The 19,309-nt window shown below is 46.0% G+C and overlaps 1 protein-coding gene across 4 annotated transcripts in view; it reads left to right on the forward strand.

Moving 5' to 3' along the window:
• The window catches only part of GGA3 (golgi associated, gamma adaptin ear containing, ARF binding protein 3), a 213,012-nt gene that overhangs the window by 95,800 nt on the left and 97,903 nt on the right, over window positions 1-19,309 (forward strand). For all 4 annotated transcript variants that reach the window (XR_010243860.1, XM_063960640.1, XM_063960641.1 and 1 more), the window contains 4 exons: window positions 2,547-2,801; window positions 3,753-3,820; window positions 3,930-4,183; window positions 4,272-4,501. Coding sequence is in view for 3 of the 4 variants with exons in the window: in XM_063960640.1 (XP_063816710.1) it covers window positions 2,547-2,801; window positions 3,753-3,820; window positions 3,930-4,183; window positions 4,272-4,501 (807 nt within the window). In the remaining variant the exon portion in view is untranslated. The remainder of the gene's footprint in view (window positions 1-2,546; window positions 2,802-3,752; window positions 3,821-3,929; window positions 4,184-4,271; window positions 4,502-19,309) is intronic.

The raw sequence follows: 19,309 nt of genomic DNA on the forward strand, positions 1-19,309 counted from the left end.
TCTATAGTTTCCTCATAAAATTCTATTTAGCAAGTAAATGTTTAATTTACAAATCAATCCATGTATTCAGCGAAGGTTCTTCATTTTCATTGGTAATACCAAATACATACAAGTTAGACTTGTAGGGGTTATATTTACCTTACACATTTGTATATTTAGGGAAGTATATTTAGGGAAATATACTAAAGCATACACGTTGATTAGTACGATGGTACTAAAATACGTGTTATTTAATGGCCATTTCCACCCAAAGTCAAAACATAAGGTTACTTACGAGGGTCTGGCTTCCACGTAGACACCATTGGTCCATTGCTATGTATCTGACTGTCATCATGCTGCCTGAATGAAGAAAGGGGAGAAGGAGGGCGAATTCAGCAGATGGGGAGAATTCTCCTGACTCTGGCCTTTTTACATGGAGACAGCATGTTGATCAGTGACAAAACAGGGCTAGTGGGAGCAAGGTCTTTTTTATCTTTGGACACTGCCAAGCATGCCAAGGGCGTAGAGAGCAGAAGGCAGTTTTTCATTTAGAACAGAGTCTTCTAGACCCATTGGTTGGCAGTGTCCCCCAAAGTGAGTGACAGAAACAAATTAAATGGTATGTACCATAAATCCTCTTCTACGCTACGGAAACCAATTTTTAGCTTCTGGTGTTTATTGATAGATTCCTTTTTCATGACATCTACAGTGATGTTAGAAAGTTTATGAACCCCTTTAGTATTTCTGCATAAGTCTGACCTTAATGTTGTCCAGATTTTCAGCTAAGTCATAAAAGTAGATAAAGAAAGCCCAATAAATCAAATAACACAGAACAATATACTTTTTTATTAATTTATTGATCAAAATAGTTTAACATTCAATTTCTTTGCTGAGAAATATATTTGAGCCTCTAGAATTTTTTGTTCTGTTAAAGGGATAATTAGAGCTGCAGTTAATTACGGGGATAACTATCAGGTCTTTATAAAACATAAACTGGAGTCTTTATCATTCAAGTCTGGTATTCAGCTTATAGGTTAGTGAATGCATACCATTCCTCAATCAAGGGAGATTTCTAACGTTAACTTTCCATACTGTATACTGGATCTTAAGATGTGGACGTTTTACCTACAGTGTTTTCCACGTGGTTCCACCTTAGAACTGTAGCCTGATTTACATGTTTCTGTTGGCTATTACATCCACGTATGTGGCAAGCTCTCTTCCTACTTTCTTCTTCGTGATATAAGCCTGTATTCCATATATTTTATGTTTTTTGTTTCTTACTCTAGACGATAGCAAGGATTTGTATGCATAAAGCAGGAGTTTCTGCATCCATCCTGCTGTTCTGCGAAGAATGACAAAGGGCCTTACTGCATTTACTTGAATTTACTGAGAACAATTTACGTGTGTCATATATATATATATATATATATATATATATATATATATATATATATGTGTGTGTGTGTGTGTGTGTGTGTGTGTGTGTGTGTATATATATATATGTATGTGTATATATATTTATGTATACATATACATATATATATATATATATATATATGTGTGTAAACAGAATTGAAATTTTTGTTATGGATTTTAGTTCAGTGTGTGTGGGTCATAGGCAGGGTCAGAAGTTCTCTACGGAATCCAATCAGGTTTTTATGTTTGTAGTATAGTTTATACTTTTTCATGGTTACCACTTTACAAGAGCAGTTGGTTTATTATGGGCAGTCAGTAAACCAGTGTTTCTCAGCAGCCATGCAAGCCACACTGTCTTTTCTCCATACATTTCTTTTTTTAGAAATAATTTGATGTGATTATTAGGCGAAAGATTTTTCAGGTGGCTGTTCCCTTCCTGGGTTTTGGAGTCTTCCATTATCTTGCTGTCTGCACAAAGTGTAGTAGAGGGATGCCTCAAACAGGAGGGAATACATGATTCCCAGAAAACAGCTGTCATTCAGAATTTGAAATCACAGGAAAAAAAGTCAGAATTCCATTATTCAAACCCAATGGTGGTTGTAAAACAGTGTTAAGATGTATACACACTTTTAACCTCCTGATCGATATTGTTTACAATATCGCCCAGTGTGTATGCTACGAGCGATGCCTGATATGTGCTCCTGGGGGTCGTTGTTGGCTGTACATGCAGTACAATCTGACAGTATCGCCAGAAGCTGCATGTTCGGCCAGTCTGCGGCATGACATCACTGTGCGATATCGCTTGCCGGCGGCCAGGAAGGGGAGGGGAAACACTATGCGATATCGGTCATGGAATGTATCGCCTAGTGCAGAGGTTCCCAAACGCGGTCCTCAAGCACCCCAACAGTCCAGGTTTTAGGTATATCCATGCTCAGCACAGATGGTTAAATCAAATTGACAAAAGTGCTAATTAAGTCACTTGTGGCCAAGCATAGATACATTTAAAACCAGGACCGTTGAGGTGCCTTGAGGACTGCGTTTGGGAACCTCTGGCCTAGTGTGTACCCACAGACCTTCATGTGTGTATTTTACCTCTGTAATGATCATATCAGAGCCTTTTGTCAATCTAATTGCTGATTCTCCTTATCCAGAAGGAACAAAGTCCAGTACCCAGCTACCTACTCTGATTGATTTAGCAGGATTTGAGCCTTCCATTCCTCCAGTGGATCCAGAGCCACTCCCTTCATTAGCACAGCAAACGCCAGCACTTATTCCTATCCTTCCTCCTCCTCCACTTATTCCAGCACATTCCCACACTCGCACATCTCATTCAGATCACACCGTCACTCAAATGAACAGTGCATCCAACTCACTGAGTTTGCTGGATGAGGAGCTGCTGCATCTAGGTAACTCATCTTTGCCATTCTTCTTTGTCTCAATTCACTGTTGAAAAAAGTTAATCGCAGTTTCACTGATACCTTTTCATTGGTTTCATTATTGGTTTTTGTCAAAGCTACAAAGTGCCAGGCTGCCACAGGCACAACATAGTATGCCCCATATAGCTGTAAAGAGGGAACCTTTGGCACTCCAGGTGTTGTTGAACTACACATCCCTGCATGCTCTGCTACAGTTTTAGCATGGCCAAATAGCAAAACTGTAGCAGGGCATGCTGGGATGTGTAGTTCAACAACAGCTGGAGTGCCAAAGATTCCCTATCACTGCCATATAGCATAGCATTCTATTCTAAATCCATTATTTTGCTATATAGGATAACATAATTAAGGAGGCATAGTTCACCCCTATTATAACATCGAATCATTTATATAACTCAGACAATATTAAGACAATACTTGAAATTAATTTTGTCGAGCAAGTATTATTCATATTCATTAGCAAATATTCTAAACTTGAGCTCATAGACATAAGGGGATATAGTTCAAGCTGTAGACGGGGTATGGTTTCAGATGGCTTTTATTACTTTATGTGTGTGCATTCTAGCACCCTGCACCTTTCACAACCCGTGCAGTTCCTCTTTCCTGCCTAAGGTGTCACTGCGCTCTGGTGTTGAGATACAGACCAGAGTTTGCTAGAAACACCAGAGCAGAGAAAGACTCCCCAGTCCGGAAAGAGGAACAGCACTGGGCTGTAACAGGTACAGTGTGCTACAATGTACACCAACTGTATGTCTAGTTGGTTTGGCTTTTATAAACCATTTCAAGCACGTTATTTCTTGCTCAGGTGTATCCAGCTAAATTAGGAGACTCTTTTATCAAGAATAAAATACAGACAGATGATGTTTCTGGTCTTCTGCTATTAAGCAGGTCTACAGTATTCAGTTCTATTTTAATGTTTTTCAGGTCTAGATGATCCACCAACAAATGTAGGACCAGAATTGACTTTAAACTCCAAGGGTGATTTATTCCAGGTACTAAATCTTTGTCATGTCACATAAATATAATTTATAGATGTATAGACTATCCTCGTCCCTTTCTCTATACTTAGGTTTGACTCTTTTTTTTTTTTTTTTTATGCAGGTGGACAGTCAAGAGCTTGATTTTTTCACAGGATCTTCACTAGATCCTCTAACCTCAAAAGCCACACCATTGTTGTCACAGCCAGTGATAACCATGGGTACCTCAACTATTGCTTCCTACTCCTCCCCTGCCAGCTATACTGGTTTGTTCAATGCTTCTTCTACAGTATCTTCAGCAGTGTCAGCACCTACAGGAGGAATTGCACTTCATGAGCTTGAGGTTCTAGGACAGCAGCTCCTGGAGGAAGCAAAGGGGTAAGTTTGGCAGGACAAGGTTTAGCTTACCTGCCAGCTGTGAAGCCAGGTGGAGAGACCTATTTATATTACTGTTTCTCCTTTTTAGTGCCTCAGCCAAACCTGCATCTTCTGCTGCTGCTCTAAGCACCATTCCAACCTTTCCACCAGTGAAGCCTCCAAATGCTATTGGAGCTATGGTTTCTGCATCGTCATATGGTTCCTTGCCTGTGGCTCCTGGTAGTCCCCTCTTCTTGCCACCTCAGCAGGAAAGCCCTCAGAAAGGATCACTTATTTCCCTAGCAAATGTGACGGTACCCTTGGAATCTATTAACCCAAGTGAGTTGGATAAATATAAATCTTACTTCTTTGCAACAGTGTTTTGCAAATCAAAGGCTTACCACCATCTTGGAATATAGACTCAAAAAATATATATGTATTTTTTAAAAACAACTCCTATCCATTATATAAATGTCTACTAGATGCACTCTGAAATAATAGGACTTTCCTGTGTGCACTATACTATCCATTTTCAGGGGGACAAGTGTAGTCAGTGTTCTGTGTACAGCCACTTACCACCAAACCCTACTGTACATTATTGGGTTTGAAACTGAGTAACATGTAGAGCCTGATACAGATGTGGTTGGAGGTGCACCCATTGGCGCAAAGTACTGATTTTCTGTACTTTGCGCATGCGCAGGACCCATTCTGTGCGTGCGCGAATGGGTCCTGCAACATTGTGATTGACTGCTGCAGTCTGGGAGGGGGCAGCGACGGTTTCCATTTGTGAAAATCATCTATTTTTGCTCAGTATTCACTGCAGAAAGCAAGGGGAAGGGGCCACAGTTAAGTTGTAAGAACATTCATAAAAATTCGGTAATTTAGTAGGGCCAGATGGTATACAACCAAGGATACCAAAATAGCTTAAAGGGGTGTTGGTCAGAGCCGTAACTAGACGTTTTGGTGCCCTGTGCCGGAAAGAGAATTGGGGGGCCGCACTTTAGTAAGGCTTTTGACATAGTCCCACATCGCAGACTGCTAAATAATCTTGAAAGCGTGGGTTTGGATTGTAAAATGGTTGAATGGATAAGAACTTCATTACAGGATAGAGTTGTGGTAAGTAGAATGCAGTGAATGGAGGGAAAGGTTACAAGTGGTATACCCCAGGGATTTGTACTTGGACCAGTGCTTTTTAATATCTTTGTTAGAGACATTGCAAATTGTATCAAAGGGAAGTATGACTTTCTGCAGATGACACAAAAGTATGCAATAGAGTAGACACACCAGGAGGGGTGAAACACATGATTGATGATCTAGGTAGACTAGAGGAATGCTCAAGAACGTAGCAACTACAGTTTAATGCCAAAAATGCAAAATCATGCACTTGGGTCTCAAAAACCGAAAGGCTAAATATACTATCAAGGGTACTATAATATAAACTACAGAGGACGAAAGGGATCTCGGTGTCACTATTTCAGGTGACTTAAAGGTAAGCAATGTAACAAAGCAGTGAGGAAGGCAAGTCAGATTCTTGGTTGCATAGGGAGAGGAATCAGTAGCAGGAAGAAATAATTAATAATAATGCCACTGTATAGGTCATTGGTACAACTTCATCTATAATACTGTTTTCAGGTATGGAGTCCATTTTTTCAGAAGGATATAAATACAACAGAGTGTGTACAAAGCAGGGCAACTAAAATGGAGCATGGCCTACATCACAAAACTTGCCAGGAGAGGCTGAAAGATCTTAATATGTATATTTTGGAGCAAAGTAAAGAATGGGGGAACATTATAGAAACTTTCAAATATAACAAGGTACAGGAGGAAGACATTCTCCAAAAGGAAAATAAGTATTAGAACATGAGGACAAATCCATGTAAGAAGGCACTCTGGAGTCATCAATATTGGCAAAGTAGCAAAACGTGTATTAAAAAGTCAGGTCGAGTACTTTCGGGGCCAGCTGTTAGGGTCTCCTGCTCTGTGCTGCCACGTCGTCATGGCAACCGGGAGACAAGTGCTAGCGGAGTAACCTGAGCGTAGCTGATACTCCGGTTCGGGTCTTTTGCTGTGCAGTAGTTACAGGCTCTGTGCACGGCAGGGGATCCAGTGCTGGTTTTTGTGCTCACAGTCTGTGAGGTCTGAGTGGGGCGTGGACAGCACCTGCTATATAAACCCTCTTCTCAGGTTAGGCAGATGCTGCTGAATCTTTGTTGGTTAGTCAGTTCCTGAAAGCTAGCTAGTACTGTGTAAACTTTGTTTCTCTGACGTCCTAGTGGATGCTGGTGACTCCGAAAGGACCATGGGGAATAGCGGCTCCGCAGGAGACTGGGCACAAAAGTAAAAGCTTTAGGACTACCTGGTGTGCACTGGCTCCTCCCCCTATGACCCTCCTCCAAGCCCCAGTTAGATTTTTGTGCCCGAACGAGAAGGGTGCATACTAAGGGGCTCTCCTGAGCTGCTTAGAGTAAAAGTTTAAAGTAGGTTTTTTATTTTCAGTGAGACCTGCTGGCAACAGGCTCACTGCACCGAGGGACTAAGGGGAGAAGAAGCGAACTCACCTGCGTGCAGAGTGGATTGGGCTTCTTAGGCTACTGGACATTAGCTCCAGAGGGACGATCACAGGCCCAGCCATGGATGGGTCCCAGAGCCGCGCCGCCGGCCCCCTTACAGAGCCAGAAGACTGAAGAGGTCCGGAAAATCGGCGGCAGAAGACGTCCTGTCTTCAATAAGGCAGCGCACAGCACCGCAGCTGTGCGCCATTGCTCTCAGCACACTTCACACTCCGGTCACTGAGGGTGCAGGGCGCTGGGGGGGGGCGCCCTGAGACGCAATAAAAACACCTTATATGGCAAAAAATACATCACATATAGCTCCTGGGCTATATGGATGCATTTAACCCCTGCCAATTTTTCCATAATAAAGCGGGAGAAAGGCCGCCGAGAAGGGGGCGGAGCCTATCTCCTCAGCACACTGGCGCCATTTTTTCCTCACAGCTCCGTTGGAGGGAAGCTCCCTGACTCTCCCCTGCAGTCCTGCACTACAGAAACAGGGTAAAACAAGAGAGGGGGGGCACTAATTTGGCAGATAAATATATACAGCAGCTATATCAGGGAGAAACACTTATATAAGGTTATCCCTGTATATATATAGCGCTCTGGTGTGTGCTGGCAAACTCTCCCTCTGTCTCCCCAAAGGGCTAGTGGGGTCCTGTCCTCTATCAGAGCATTCCCTGTGTGTGTGCTGTGTGTCGGTACGTTGTGTCGACATGTATGAGGAGGAAAATGGTATGGAGGCGGAGCAATTGCCTGTATTAGTGATGTCACCCCCTAGGGAGTCGACACCTGACTGGATGGTCTTATGGAAGGAATTACGTGATAGTGTCAGCACTTTACAAAAGACTGTTGACGACATGAGACAGCCGGCAAATCAGTTAATACCTGTACAGGCGTCTCAAACACCGTCAGGGGCTCTAAAGCGCCCGTTACCTCAGATGGTCGACACAGACACTGACTCCAGTGTCGACGGTGAGGAAACAAACGTATTTTCCAGTAGGGCCACACGTTACATGATCACGGCAATGAAGGAGGTTTTGAACATTTCTGATACTACAAGTACCACAAAAAAGGGTATTATGTGGGGTGTGAAAAAACTACCCGTAGTTTTTCCTGAATCAGATGAATTAAATGAGGTGTGTGATGAAGCGTGGGTTTCCCCCGATAAAAAACTGCTAATTTCTAAAAAATTATTGGCATTATACCCTTTCCCGCCAGAGGTTAGGGCGCGTTGGGAAACACCCCCTAGGGTAGATAAGGCGCTCACACGCTTATCAAAACAAGTGGCGTTACCGTCTCCTGATACGGCCGCCCTCAAGGAACCAGCTGATAGGAAGCTGGAAAATATCCTAAAAAGTATATACACACATACTGGTATTATACTGCGACCAGCAATCGCCTCAGCCTGGATGTGCAGTGCTGGGGTGGCTTGGTCGGATTCCCTGACTGAAAATATTGATACCCTGGACAGGGACAATATATTATTGACTATAGAGCATTTAAAGGATGCATTTCTATATATGCGAGATGCACAGAGGGATATTTGCACTCTGGCATCAAGAGTAAGTGCGCTGTCCATTTCTGCCAGAAGAGGGTTATGGACGCGACAGTGGTCAGGTGATGCGGATTCCAAACGGCATATGGAAGTATTGCCGTATAAAGGGGAGGAGTTATTTGGGGTCGGTCTATCGGACCTGGTGGCCACGGCAACGGCTGGGAAATCCACCTTTTTACCCCAGGTCACCTCTCAGCAGAAAAAGACACCGTCTTTTCAGGCTCAGTCCTTTCGTCCCCATAAGGGCAAGCGGGCAAAAGGCCACTCATATCTGCCCCGGGGCAGAGGAAGGGGAAAAAGACTGCAGCAGACAGCCTCTTCCCACGAACAGAAGCCCTCCCCCGCTTCTGCCAAGTCCTCAGCATGACGCTGGGGCCTTACAAGCGGACTCAGGCACGGTGGGGGCCCGTCTCAAGAATTTCAGCGCGCAGTGGGCTCACTCGCAAGTGGACCCCTGGATCCTGCAGGTAGTATCTCAGGGGTACAAATTGGAATTCGAGACGTCTCCCCCTCGCCGGTTCCTGAAGTCTGCTTTACCAACGTCTCCCCCCGACAGGGAGGCAGTATTGGAAGCCATTCACAAGCTGTATTCCCAGCAGGTGATAATCAAGGTACCCCTCCTACAACAGGGAAAGGGGTATTATTCCACGCTGTTTGTGGTACCGAAGCCGGACGGCTCGGTGAGACCTATTTTAAATCTGAAATCCTTGAACACTTACATACAAAGGTTCAAATTCAAGATGGAATCACTCAGAGCAGTGATAGCGAACCTGGAAGAAGGGGACTATATGGTGTCTCTGGACATCAAGGATGCTTACCTCCATGTCCCAATTTGCCCTTCTCACCAAGGGTACCTCAGGTTTGTGGTACAGAACTGTCACTATCAGTTTCAGACGCTGCCGTTTGGATTGTCCACGGCACCCCGGGTCTTTACCAAGGTAATGGCCGAAATGATGATTCTTCTTCGAAGAAAAGGCGTCTTAATTATCCCTTACTTGGATGATCTCCTGATAAGGGCAAGGTCCAGAGAACAGTTAGAGGTCGGAGTAGCACTATCTCAAGTAGTACTACGACAGCACGGATGGATTCTAAATATTCCAAAATCGCAGCTGATTCCGACGACACGTCTGCTGTTCCTAGGGATGATTCTGGACACAGTACAGAAAAAGGTGTTTCTCCCGGAGGAGAAAGCCAGGGAGTTATCCGACCTAGTCAGTAACCTCCTAAAACCAGGCCAAGTGTCAGTGCATCAATGCACAAGGGTCCTGGGAAAAATGGTGGCTTCTTACGAAGCGATTCCATTCGGCAGATTCCACGCAAGAACTTTTCAGTGGGATCTGCTGGACAAATGGTCTGGATCGCATCTTCAAATGCATCAGCGGATAACCCTGTCTCCAAGGACAAGGGTGTCTCTCCTGTGGTGGTTACAGAGTGCTCATCTTCTAGAGGGCCGCAGATTCGGCATTCAGGACTGGGTCCTGGTGACCACGGATGCCAGCCTGAGAGGCTGGGGAGCAGTCACACAGGGAAAAAATTTCCAGGGCTTGTGGTCAAGCATGGAAACGTCACTTCACATAAATATCCTGGAACTAAGGGCCATTTACAATGCCCTAAGTCAGGCAAGGCCTCTGCTTCAGGGTCAGCCGGTGTTGATCCAGTCGGACAACATCGCGACAGTCGCCTACGTAAACAGAGAGGGCGGCACAAGAAGCAGGAGGGCAATGACGGAAGTTGCAAGGATTCTTCGCTGGGCGGAAAATCATGTGATAGCACTGTCAGCAGTGTTCATTCCGGGAGTGGACAACTGGGAAGCAGACTTCCTCAGCAGACACGACCTCCACCCGGGGGAGTGGGGACTTCACCCAGAAGTCTTCCACATGATTGTGAACCGTTGGGAAAAACCAAAGGTGGACATGATGGCGTCCCGCCTCAACAAAAAACTGGACAGATATTGCGCCAGGTCAAGGGACCCTCAGGCAATAGCTGTGGACGCTCTGGTAACACCGTGGGTGTACCAGTCAGTGTATGTGTTCCCTCCTCTGCGTCTCATACCCAAGGTACTGAGAATCATAAGAAGGAGAGGAGTAAGGACTATACTCGTGGCTCCGGATTGGCCAAGAAGGACTTGGTACCCGGAACTTCAAGAGATGCTCACGGAAGACCCGTGGCCTCTACCTCTAAGAAAGGACCTGCTCCAGCAGGGACCATGTCTGTTCCAAGACTTACCGCGGCTGCGTTTGACGGCATGGCGGTTGAACGCCGGATCCTGAAGGAAAAAGGCATTCCGGATGAAGTCATCCCTACCCTGATCAAAGCCAGGAAGGATGTAACTGTGCAACATTATCACCGTATTTGGCGTAAATATGTTGCGTGCTGTGAGGCCAGGAAGGCCCCTACAGAGGAATTTCAACTGGGTCGTTTCCTGCATTTCCTGCAAACAGGACTGTCTGTGGGCCTAAAATTAGGGTCCATTAAGGTTCAAATTTTGGCCCTGTCAATATTCTTCCAAAAAGAACTAGCTTCAGTTCCTGAAGTTCAGACGTTTGTCAAGGGAGTACTGCATATAGAGCCTCCTTTTGTGCCTCCAGTGGCACCTTGGGATCTCAATGTAGTTTTGGGGTTCCTAAAATCACATTGGTTTGAACCACTCACCACTGTGGACTTAAAATATCTCACATGGAAAGTGGTAATGCTGTTAGCCCTGGCTTCAGCCAGGCGTGTTTCAGAATTGGCGGCTTTATCCTATAAAAGCCCTTACCTAATTTTTCATACGGACAGGGCAGAATTGAGGACTCGTCCTCAATTTCTCCCTAAGGTGGTTTCAGCATTTCACTTAAACCAGCCTATTGTGGTGCCTGCGGCTACTAGGGACTTGGAGGATTCCAAGTTGCTGGACGTAGTCAGGGCCCTGAAAATATGTTTCCAGGACGGCTGGAGTCAGAAAATCTGACTCGCTGTTTATCCTGTATGCACCCAACAAGCTGGGTGCTCCTGCTTCTAAGCAGACTATTGCTCGTTGGATTTGTAGTACAATTCAGCTTGCACATTCTGTGGCAGGCCTGCCACAGCCAAAATCTGTAAAAGCCCATTCCACAAGGAAAGTGGGCTCATCTTGGGCGGCTGCCCGAGGGGTCTCGGCTTTACAACTTTGCCGAGCAGCTACTTGGTCAGGGGCAAACACGTTTGCTAAATTCTACAAATTTGATACCCTGGCTGAGGAGGACCTGGAGTTCTCTCATTCGGTGCTGCAGAGTCATCCGCACTCTCCCGCCCGTTTGGGAGCTTTGGTATAATCCCCATGGTCCTTTCGGAGTCCCCAGCATCCACTAGGACGTTAGAGAAAATAAGAATTTACTTACCGATAATTCTATTTCTCATAGTCCGTAGTGGATGCTGGGCGCCCATCCCAAGTGCGGATTGTCTGCAATACTTGTACATAATTATTGTTACAAAAATCGGGTTATTATTGTTGTGAGCCATCTTTTCAGAGGCTCCTCTGTTATCATGCTGTTAACTGGGTTCAGATCACAAGTTGTACGGTGTGATTGGTGTGGCTGGTATGAGTCTTACCCGGGATTCAAAATCCTTCCTTATTGTGTACGCTCGTCCGGGCACAGTATCCTAACTGAGGCTTGGAGGAGGGTCATAGGGGGAGGAGCCAGTGCACACCAGGTAGTCCTAAAGCTTTTACTTTTGTGCCCAGTCTCCTGCGGAGCCGCTATTCCCCATGGTCCTTTCGGAGTCCCCAGCATCCACTACGGACTATGAGAAATAGAATTATCGGTAAGTAAATTCTTATTATTTGTTTGTTGCTTACTGCAAATAGGCCTTGGGATTTGGTATTACACTCTGCCAATCCAGACCTAGCAGTAAGACTGGAGTCAGTCGTTTAACCTGCTGGGGTTCTTTTGCTACTCTGTGAACCTAGCAAGTTTGCGGCTGTATTCTCAGACTTGCCTGCCAAAATCCTTTCTCACTGTGCAAGGTGTTCAGGTGTCAGTTTAGTGGCAGTAAGCTGAACCAGTGCACTGCAAGTGAGGACTAGGATTGTGGAGACTCTCCTTGTGTCTATTATTCCATCTCTGACCAAGGAGTTTACTGCCACACCCGTTGGTAACCCTTTAGGGTTTTGCTGTTGCCCTTAGCAACAGCATTTCGGGCTCTCTACGTATTAAATCACTACATCTCGCTTCTTTCCATCTGAGCATTCCTAATACTAGGGAGACACCCAGTTTCTTAGCCTTTGGGCTTCTCTGTTCACTTTGTGTTTATTTTGTTACCCTATCACCTTCTGTGTATGTAATGTCATATTCCCCAGTCTGTCTGTAAGTTCATTTGTTTTGCATCCCTCACCGTTCAGACACCAGCACATTCCTGCTGGCACTGGTGTGCATAACATATTCAGCAGCCTAATACTCCTGTTGAAATTTTGTGGGAATATGGAGCATACCCCTCAAAATACTTTGCAACAGGTGGTCGATCAGGTGCAGGTCCTGACTCGACAATTTAATGATTTGTCCATTAAAATGCACACCTCGCAGGCCGCTGGCGGAGCTCCCGCAGCAGCAGTACCTTCAGGGGTTAAGGAGCCGAAAGTAAATCTCCCGGATCGTTTTTCTGGAGATCGCTCGCAGTTCTTTTGTTTCAAGGAGAGCTGCAAGCTATATTTCCAGCTTAGGCCTCAGTCTTCTGGGTCGGAGATTCAGCGGGTGGGCATAGTGATTTCCTTGCTACAAGGAGACCCACAGGTCTGGGCATATGGGTTGCAGCCTGACTGTCCGTCACTTAAAAGTGTTGATGCTTTTTTTACGGCACTGGGCATGTTGTATGATGACCCTGACAAGACGGCCTCAGCCGAGGCTCAGATTTCGATCCTTAAGCAAGGGCGAAGGCCAGTTGAGGTTTATTGTACGGAGTTTCGGAGGTTGGCCCATGATACCCAGTGGAATGACCCAGCCCTGAGACACCAGTACCGAAGAGGTCTTTCTAACCAGTTAAAAGACCAACTGGTACAATATCCCTTGCCTGATAGCTTGGATCAGCTCATGCAGTTATCCATTCAGGTGGATAGACGGCTGAGAGAGCGCAGGCTTGAAAGGGAGACCGAGGTTTCCTTCTTTCCCAAGGGAACCTCAGACTCTGAGGAATTTTCCGAGGAGCCTATGCAGATTGGGGCTACCCGCCTCTCCTCGCGTGAGAAGACGCGGAGGAGACAGCAGGGGTTATGTTTGTACTGTGGGAATAAAGGTCATGTGGTAGTATCATGCCCAGAAAAGCCGGAAAACTTCAGGGCCTGAGGGTGATGGGAAATATCCTGCCAGGTCAGAAGTCGGAATTTCCCAAGAAGACTTTTATCATTCCGGGTACCTTGAAGATCCTCGGTCAAACTGTCAAGACTGAGGCCTTTGTGGACAGTGGGGCCGACGGGTTTTTATGGACCGCCAATTCGCCCTGAAACACTCTGTTCCCTTAGTACCCTTGGCATCGGAAATTGTGATTTGTGGGTTAAACGGGGAACTATTATCCCAGGGTAAAATTACCTCTTGCACTAGCCAGATTTCTTTGTTTATTGGAGCCACACACTCTGAAAAATTGTCCTTTTATGTGACTGTCTGTACTTTTGCCCCATTGGTGTTGGGGTTACCCTGGTTACGGGCCCACAATCCTCAATTTGACTGGGTCTCTGGGGAGATTCTCAGTTGGGGTACTGATTGTTTCAGGAGTTGCTTGAGCCTTCCAGTCAGGCTTTCGCAGCTAAGTTTGCCAGGATTGCCAGGATGTTATGCAGATTTTGCGGACGTGTTCTCCAAAAGAGTTGCAGAGGTACTACCTCCCCATCGCCCCTATGACTGTGCCATTGATTTGTTGCCGAATGCTAAGCTTCCCAAGAGCAGGTTGTACTCCCTGTCACGTCCTGAGACTCAGGCTATGGCAGAGTACATTCAGGAGAACTTGGCTAAGGGATTTATCAGACCTTCACAGTCTCCAGTTGGGTCGGGGTTCTTCTTCGTGGGTAAAAAGGACGGTTCGTTGCGATCCTGCATCGACTTCAGGGAATTGAACCGTATCACGATTAAAAACTCATACCCACTGCCTCTCATTTCGGTCTTGTTTGACCAGCTTCGTACTGCCACCATTTTTTCTAAGATTGACCTACGCGGTGCGTACAATCTAATCCGAATAAGAGAGGGGGATGAATGGAAGACTGCCTTTAATACCCACTCAGGGCATTATGAATATTTGGTGATGCCTTTTGGGCTCTGTAATGCCCCGGCAGTCTTCCAGGACTTCATGAACGATGTGCTCAGGGAATATTTGGATAGATTCTTAGTTGTATACTTAGATGACATCCTAATCTTCTCCCATTCCCTGGAGGAACATCGGAAGCATGTACGCTTAGTCCTCCAGAAACTCAGAGACCACCGGCTTGGGGCGAAGCTGGAGAAGTGCGAATTTGAAGTTCAGCAAATCGCATTTCTAGGATATATTATCTCCCCAGAAGGTTTCCAAATGGAGGGTTCCAAGGTACAGGCAGTCCTGGATTGGGTGCAGCCCACTAGTTTGAAGGCGCTTCAGCGTTTTCTGGGTTTTGCGAATTTTTATAGACGATTTATCGCTGGATTTTCGTCTATAGTGGCGCCCTTGGTGGCACTCACTAAGAAAGGGGCGGATGTTGCTCACTGGTCTTGTGAGGCCAAAGCGGCTTTTGCCCGTCTCAAAAGGGCATTTGTCTCGGCCAAGGTGCTGCGACACCCAGATCCAGAGCGTCCTTTTGTGGTGGAGGTGGATGCCTCTGAGATGGGTATTGGGGCAGTGCTCTCTCAGATGGGGGTGTCTGATAATCACCTTCATCCCTGTGCTTACTTTTCCCGTAAATTTTCGCCTGCCGAGATGAATTATGACGTGGGTAACCGGGAATTGTTGGCTATTAAGGATGCACTCGAGGAGTGGAGACACTGGCTTGAGGGGGCTAAGTTTGTGGTCTCAATTCTCACCGACCATAAGAATTTGGCATATTTAGAGTCAGCGAAGCGCCTCAATGCCAGGCAGGCACGATGGGCTTTGTTTTTTGCTCGCTTTAATTTTTTGATAACATATCGCCCTGGGTCAAAAAACATCAAGGCTGATGCGCTCTCGCAGAGTTTTGCTCTAATCCAGGAGACCACAGAGGAGCCATTGCCCATTGTGTCCCCATCATGTATTAAAGTGGGCATTACCCAGGACCTCTTGTCATTAGTCCTTAGAGCACAGGAGCAGGCTCCTCCAGACCTTCCGGTAGGTCTTTTGTTTGTGCCTCCTAGGTTAAGACAGCGAGTGTTCCTGGAATTCCATGCCAAGAAGTCGGCAGGTCACCCGGGTATTGCCAGAACTCGGGAGTTGCTATCTAGGGCGGTGTGGTGGCCCTCGGTGGCTAGGGATGTGGATCAGTGGGTTCGGGCATGTGACATCTGTGCCCGAAATAAGACTCCTAGAGGGGTTCCTGTTGGCCCATTACATCCACTCTCTATTCCATCTAAGCCATGGACCCACATTTCAATGGATTTTGTGGTGGACTTGCCCAATTCCTCGGGGATGACAGCCATCTGGGTTGTCGTTGACAGGTTTTCGAAGATGGCGCACTTCGTTCCATTGGTTGGGCTGCCATCGGCCAGACGCCTGTCTGAATTATTTATGCTGCATGTTGTGCGCCTCCACGGGTTGCCACCTGATGTGGTCTCTGACCGCGGATCCCAGTTTGTGGCCAAATTCTGGAGGGCATTTTGTTCCGATCTCCAGATTTCTGTCAGCTTGTCGTCAGGCTACCATCCGCAGTCTAATGGGCAGATTGAAAGGGTGAACCAGTCCTTGGAGCAGTTCCTCAGGTGTTATGTCTCCAAGTGTCAGACTGACTGGGTGGCTCATCTGTCCATGGCGGAGTTTGCCTATAACAACGCGGCTCACTCTGCTACAGGGATCTCTCCCTTCCTTTGTGTGTATGGGCATCATCCTAAGGCCAATTCTTTTGACCCCCTGGACTCCACGCCTGGTGGTTCCTCTGTGGTTTCGGTCCTTAGAGGTATTTGGAGGAAAGTGAAGAAAGCCCTTGTGTCTGTGTCATTAGTGACCAAAAGGGTTTTTGATAAGCGGAAAAGACCCTGCAGCTTCAAATTAGGAGACTTCGTCTGGTTGTCTACCAAGAATTTGAAGTTGAGACAGCCATCTCATAAGTTAGGCCCCCGGTTCATCAGTCCTTATAAGATCACTAGGGTTATCAATCCGGTGGCATTTCAGTTAGATCTACCCCGTTCTTTGGGTATCAATAAAACATTTCATTGTTCCCTTTTAAAACGGGCGATTAGTAATCCTTCTTCCAGTGGAAGACCTTCCCCTCTTCTGATACGTGGCCAGAGGGAGTTTGTTGTTGAAAGGATTCTTGACTCCAAGATGGTTCGGGGTCGGCTGTCATTTTTGGTGCACTGGAAGGGGTATGGCCCGGAGGAGCGGTCGTGGGTGCGCAGTTGTGATCTTCATGCCCCCAGACTGTTACGCTCTTTCTTCTCGCAGTTCCCCGATAAACCCGGTGGTAGGGGTTCTTTGACCCCTCGTCAGAGGGGGGGTACTGTTAGGGTCTCCTGCTCTGTGCTGCCACGTCGTCATGGCAACCGGGAAACAAGTGCTAGCGGAGTAACCTGAGCGTAGCTGATACTCCGGTTCGGGTCTTTTGCTGTGCAGTGGTTACAGGCTCTGTGCACGGCAGGGGATCCGGTGCTGGTTTTTGTGCTCACAGTCTGTGAGGTCTGAGTGGGGCGTGGACAGCACCTGCTATATAAACCCTCTTCTCAGGTTAGGCAGATGCTGCTGAATCTTTGTTGGTTAGTCAGTTCCTGAAAGCTAGCTAGTACTGTGTAAACTTTGTATTTGTTTGTTGCTTACTGCAAATAGGCCTTGGGATTTGGTATTACACTCTGCCAATCCAGACCTAGCAGTAAGACTGGAGTCAGTCGTTTAACCTGCTGGGGTTCTTTTGCTACTCTGTGAACCTAGCAAGTTTGCGGCTGTATTCTCAGACTTGCCTGCCAAAATCCTTTCTCACTGTGCAAGGTGTTCAGGTGTCAGTTTAGTGGCAGTAAGCTGAACCAGTGCACTGCAAGTGAGGACTAGGATTGTGGAGACTCTCCTTGTGTCTATTATTCCATCTCTGACCAAGGAGTTTACTGCCACACCCGTTGGTAACCCTTTAGGGTTTTGCTGTTGCCCTAAGCAACAGCATTTCGGGTTCTCTACGTATTAAATCACTACATCTCGCTTCTTTCCATCTGAGCATTCCTAATACTAGGGAGACACCCAGTTTCTTAGCCTTTGGGCTTCTCTGTTCACTTTGTGTTTATTTTGTTACCCTATCACCTTCTGTGTATGTAATGTCATATTCCACAGTCTGTCTGTGAGTTCATTTGTTTTGCATCCCTCACCGTTCAGACACCAGTACATTCCTGCTGGCACTGGTGTGCATAACACCAGCACCCCGTCCTCAGGACCACACGAATACAACACAAATATAGAACATAGACAAAACTTACCCCCTTATACCCCACCGCATGCAGTACTCTCCTCCCCATGCCGCCGTTCGACTCCCCGTGGCCGCCGGCCGGAGACGCACCCGATGACGCACTTCCGGGACCGCCCCGCCGTAACCATGGAAACGCGTGTGTGCGCTCCAAAAGAACATGAGGACATGCACTGAGACTTGAGGAAACATTACTCCTACAGAAGGCGTAGTGGATTGGTGGAATAGCTTCCCATCAGAGGTGGTAGGGGCTAAGACAGTAGAGCAATTCAAACATGTTTGGGATAGACATAAGGTTATCCTTACAAATGAGTAAGGATCAAATATAGGCGATGTTGCCAAAAAGTAAACAAGGAGGAGACTAGATGGGCCAAGTGGTTCTTATCTGCTGTCAAATTTGATGTTTCTGTGCTTTTATCCTGGTCTGGTTACAGTGATTGTGGAGCAGAAAGCGAGGCAACCAGCACCAGGCTATGTCAGACTGGTTGGGTCACACAATATCAAGGTTACATGGGTTCCCCTGTAATAATGTGTGCTCCAGCCTAGCATGGTGAGCACGGGGTTGCTCCCCAGGGGAACTGCAATATTAAAAAACATTAGGGCCAACTTCATGGGAGAACCAGTACCATACTGAAAAGGATAAGGACTCATTTATTTATTTAGTGACCGTTATTAATATAGCACACACATATTCCGTAGCGCTTTACAGAGAATATTTAGACATTTACACCAGTCCTTGCCTCGGTGGAGCTCACAATTTATATACTCTACCACATGTACTTATATACACATTATAGATAAAAAAATTTTTGTCAGCAGCTCCATGCCATGAGACAGTAATGCTAATCACTATGCCTTTCTGTCCACGTGGCTTTATGCCCTTAATTGTTTATCTACTTTTAAGTTTCATGTTTTATTTCTTTCTGTATTGGCACTTCTGTGCATAGACTGAGATTCATTTGTAGTTGGAGTGTGACAAGCGATCACTGCTGTAATTTGTCCACCCACATCTGTCTTTGGCCACAGCCACTTAAGATGAAAAAGGAAATATACTGTATGTAAGCACAGCTGTGCAACTTGATCAGCTCCCAGCAATCCCATGGTGAGGTCAGAGGCTCACGTGGCAGTACAACATTATTGTGTTGCACTTTTTTCCAAGCATAACGGTAAGCAGATTCTGCATGCACTTCAATAGGTTGTAGTCAGAATCTGCCTGCTGAAGTAAAGGCAGCAGCAATTGGGACAGTTCCGCAGATAATTGATTTCCCCTGTAAATACCACATAGGTAAATGATATGGTATTGGGTGGACATTACATTAAACCCCATGTAACAAGTCTATTACAATGAGCAGATCATTGACAAAACTATATTTTTAGTGATCATTTAAAAGGACTTTATGGGTTTTACAAATGTACAGTTTTTAGTAATTATTGTGCACAAGATCATTCAGTCATCAGGGTTGAACATTAGCTATAGCATACTATATATCACTACA

Source organism: Pseudophryne corroboree, chromosome 3 (assembly GCF_028390025.1).
Source record: "Pseudophryne corroboree isolate aPseCor3 chromosome 3, aPseCor3.hap2, whole genome shotgun sequence".
Taxonomy (NCBI): Eukaryota; Metazoa; Chordata; class Amphibia; order Anura; family Myobatrachidae; genus Pseudophryne; species Pseudophryne corroboree.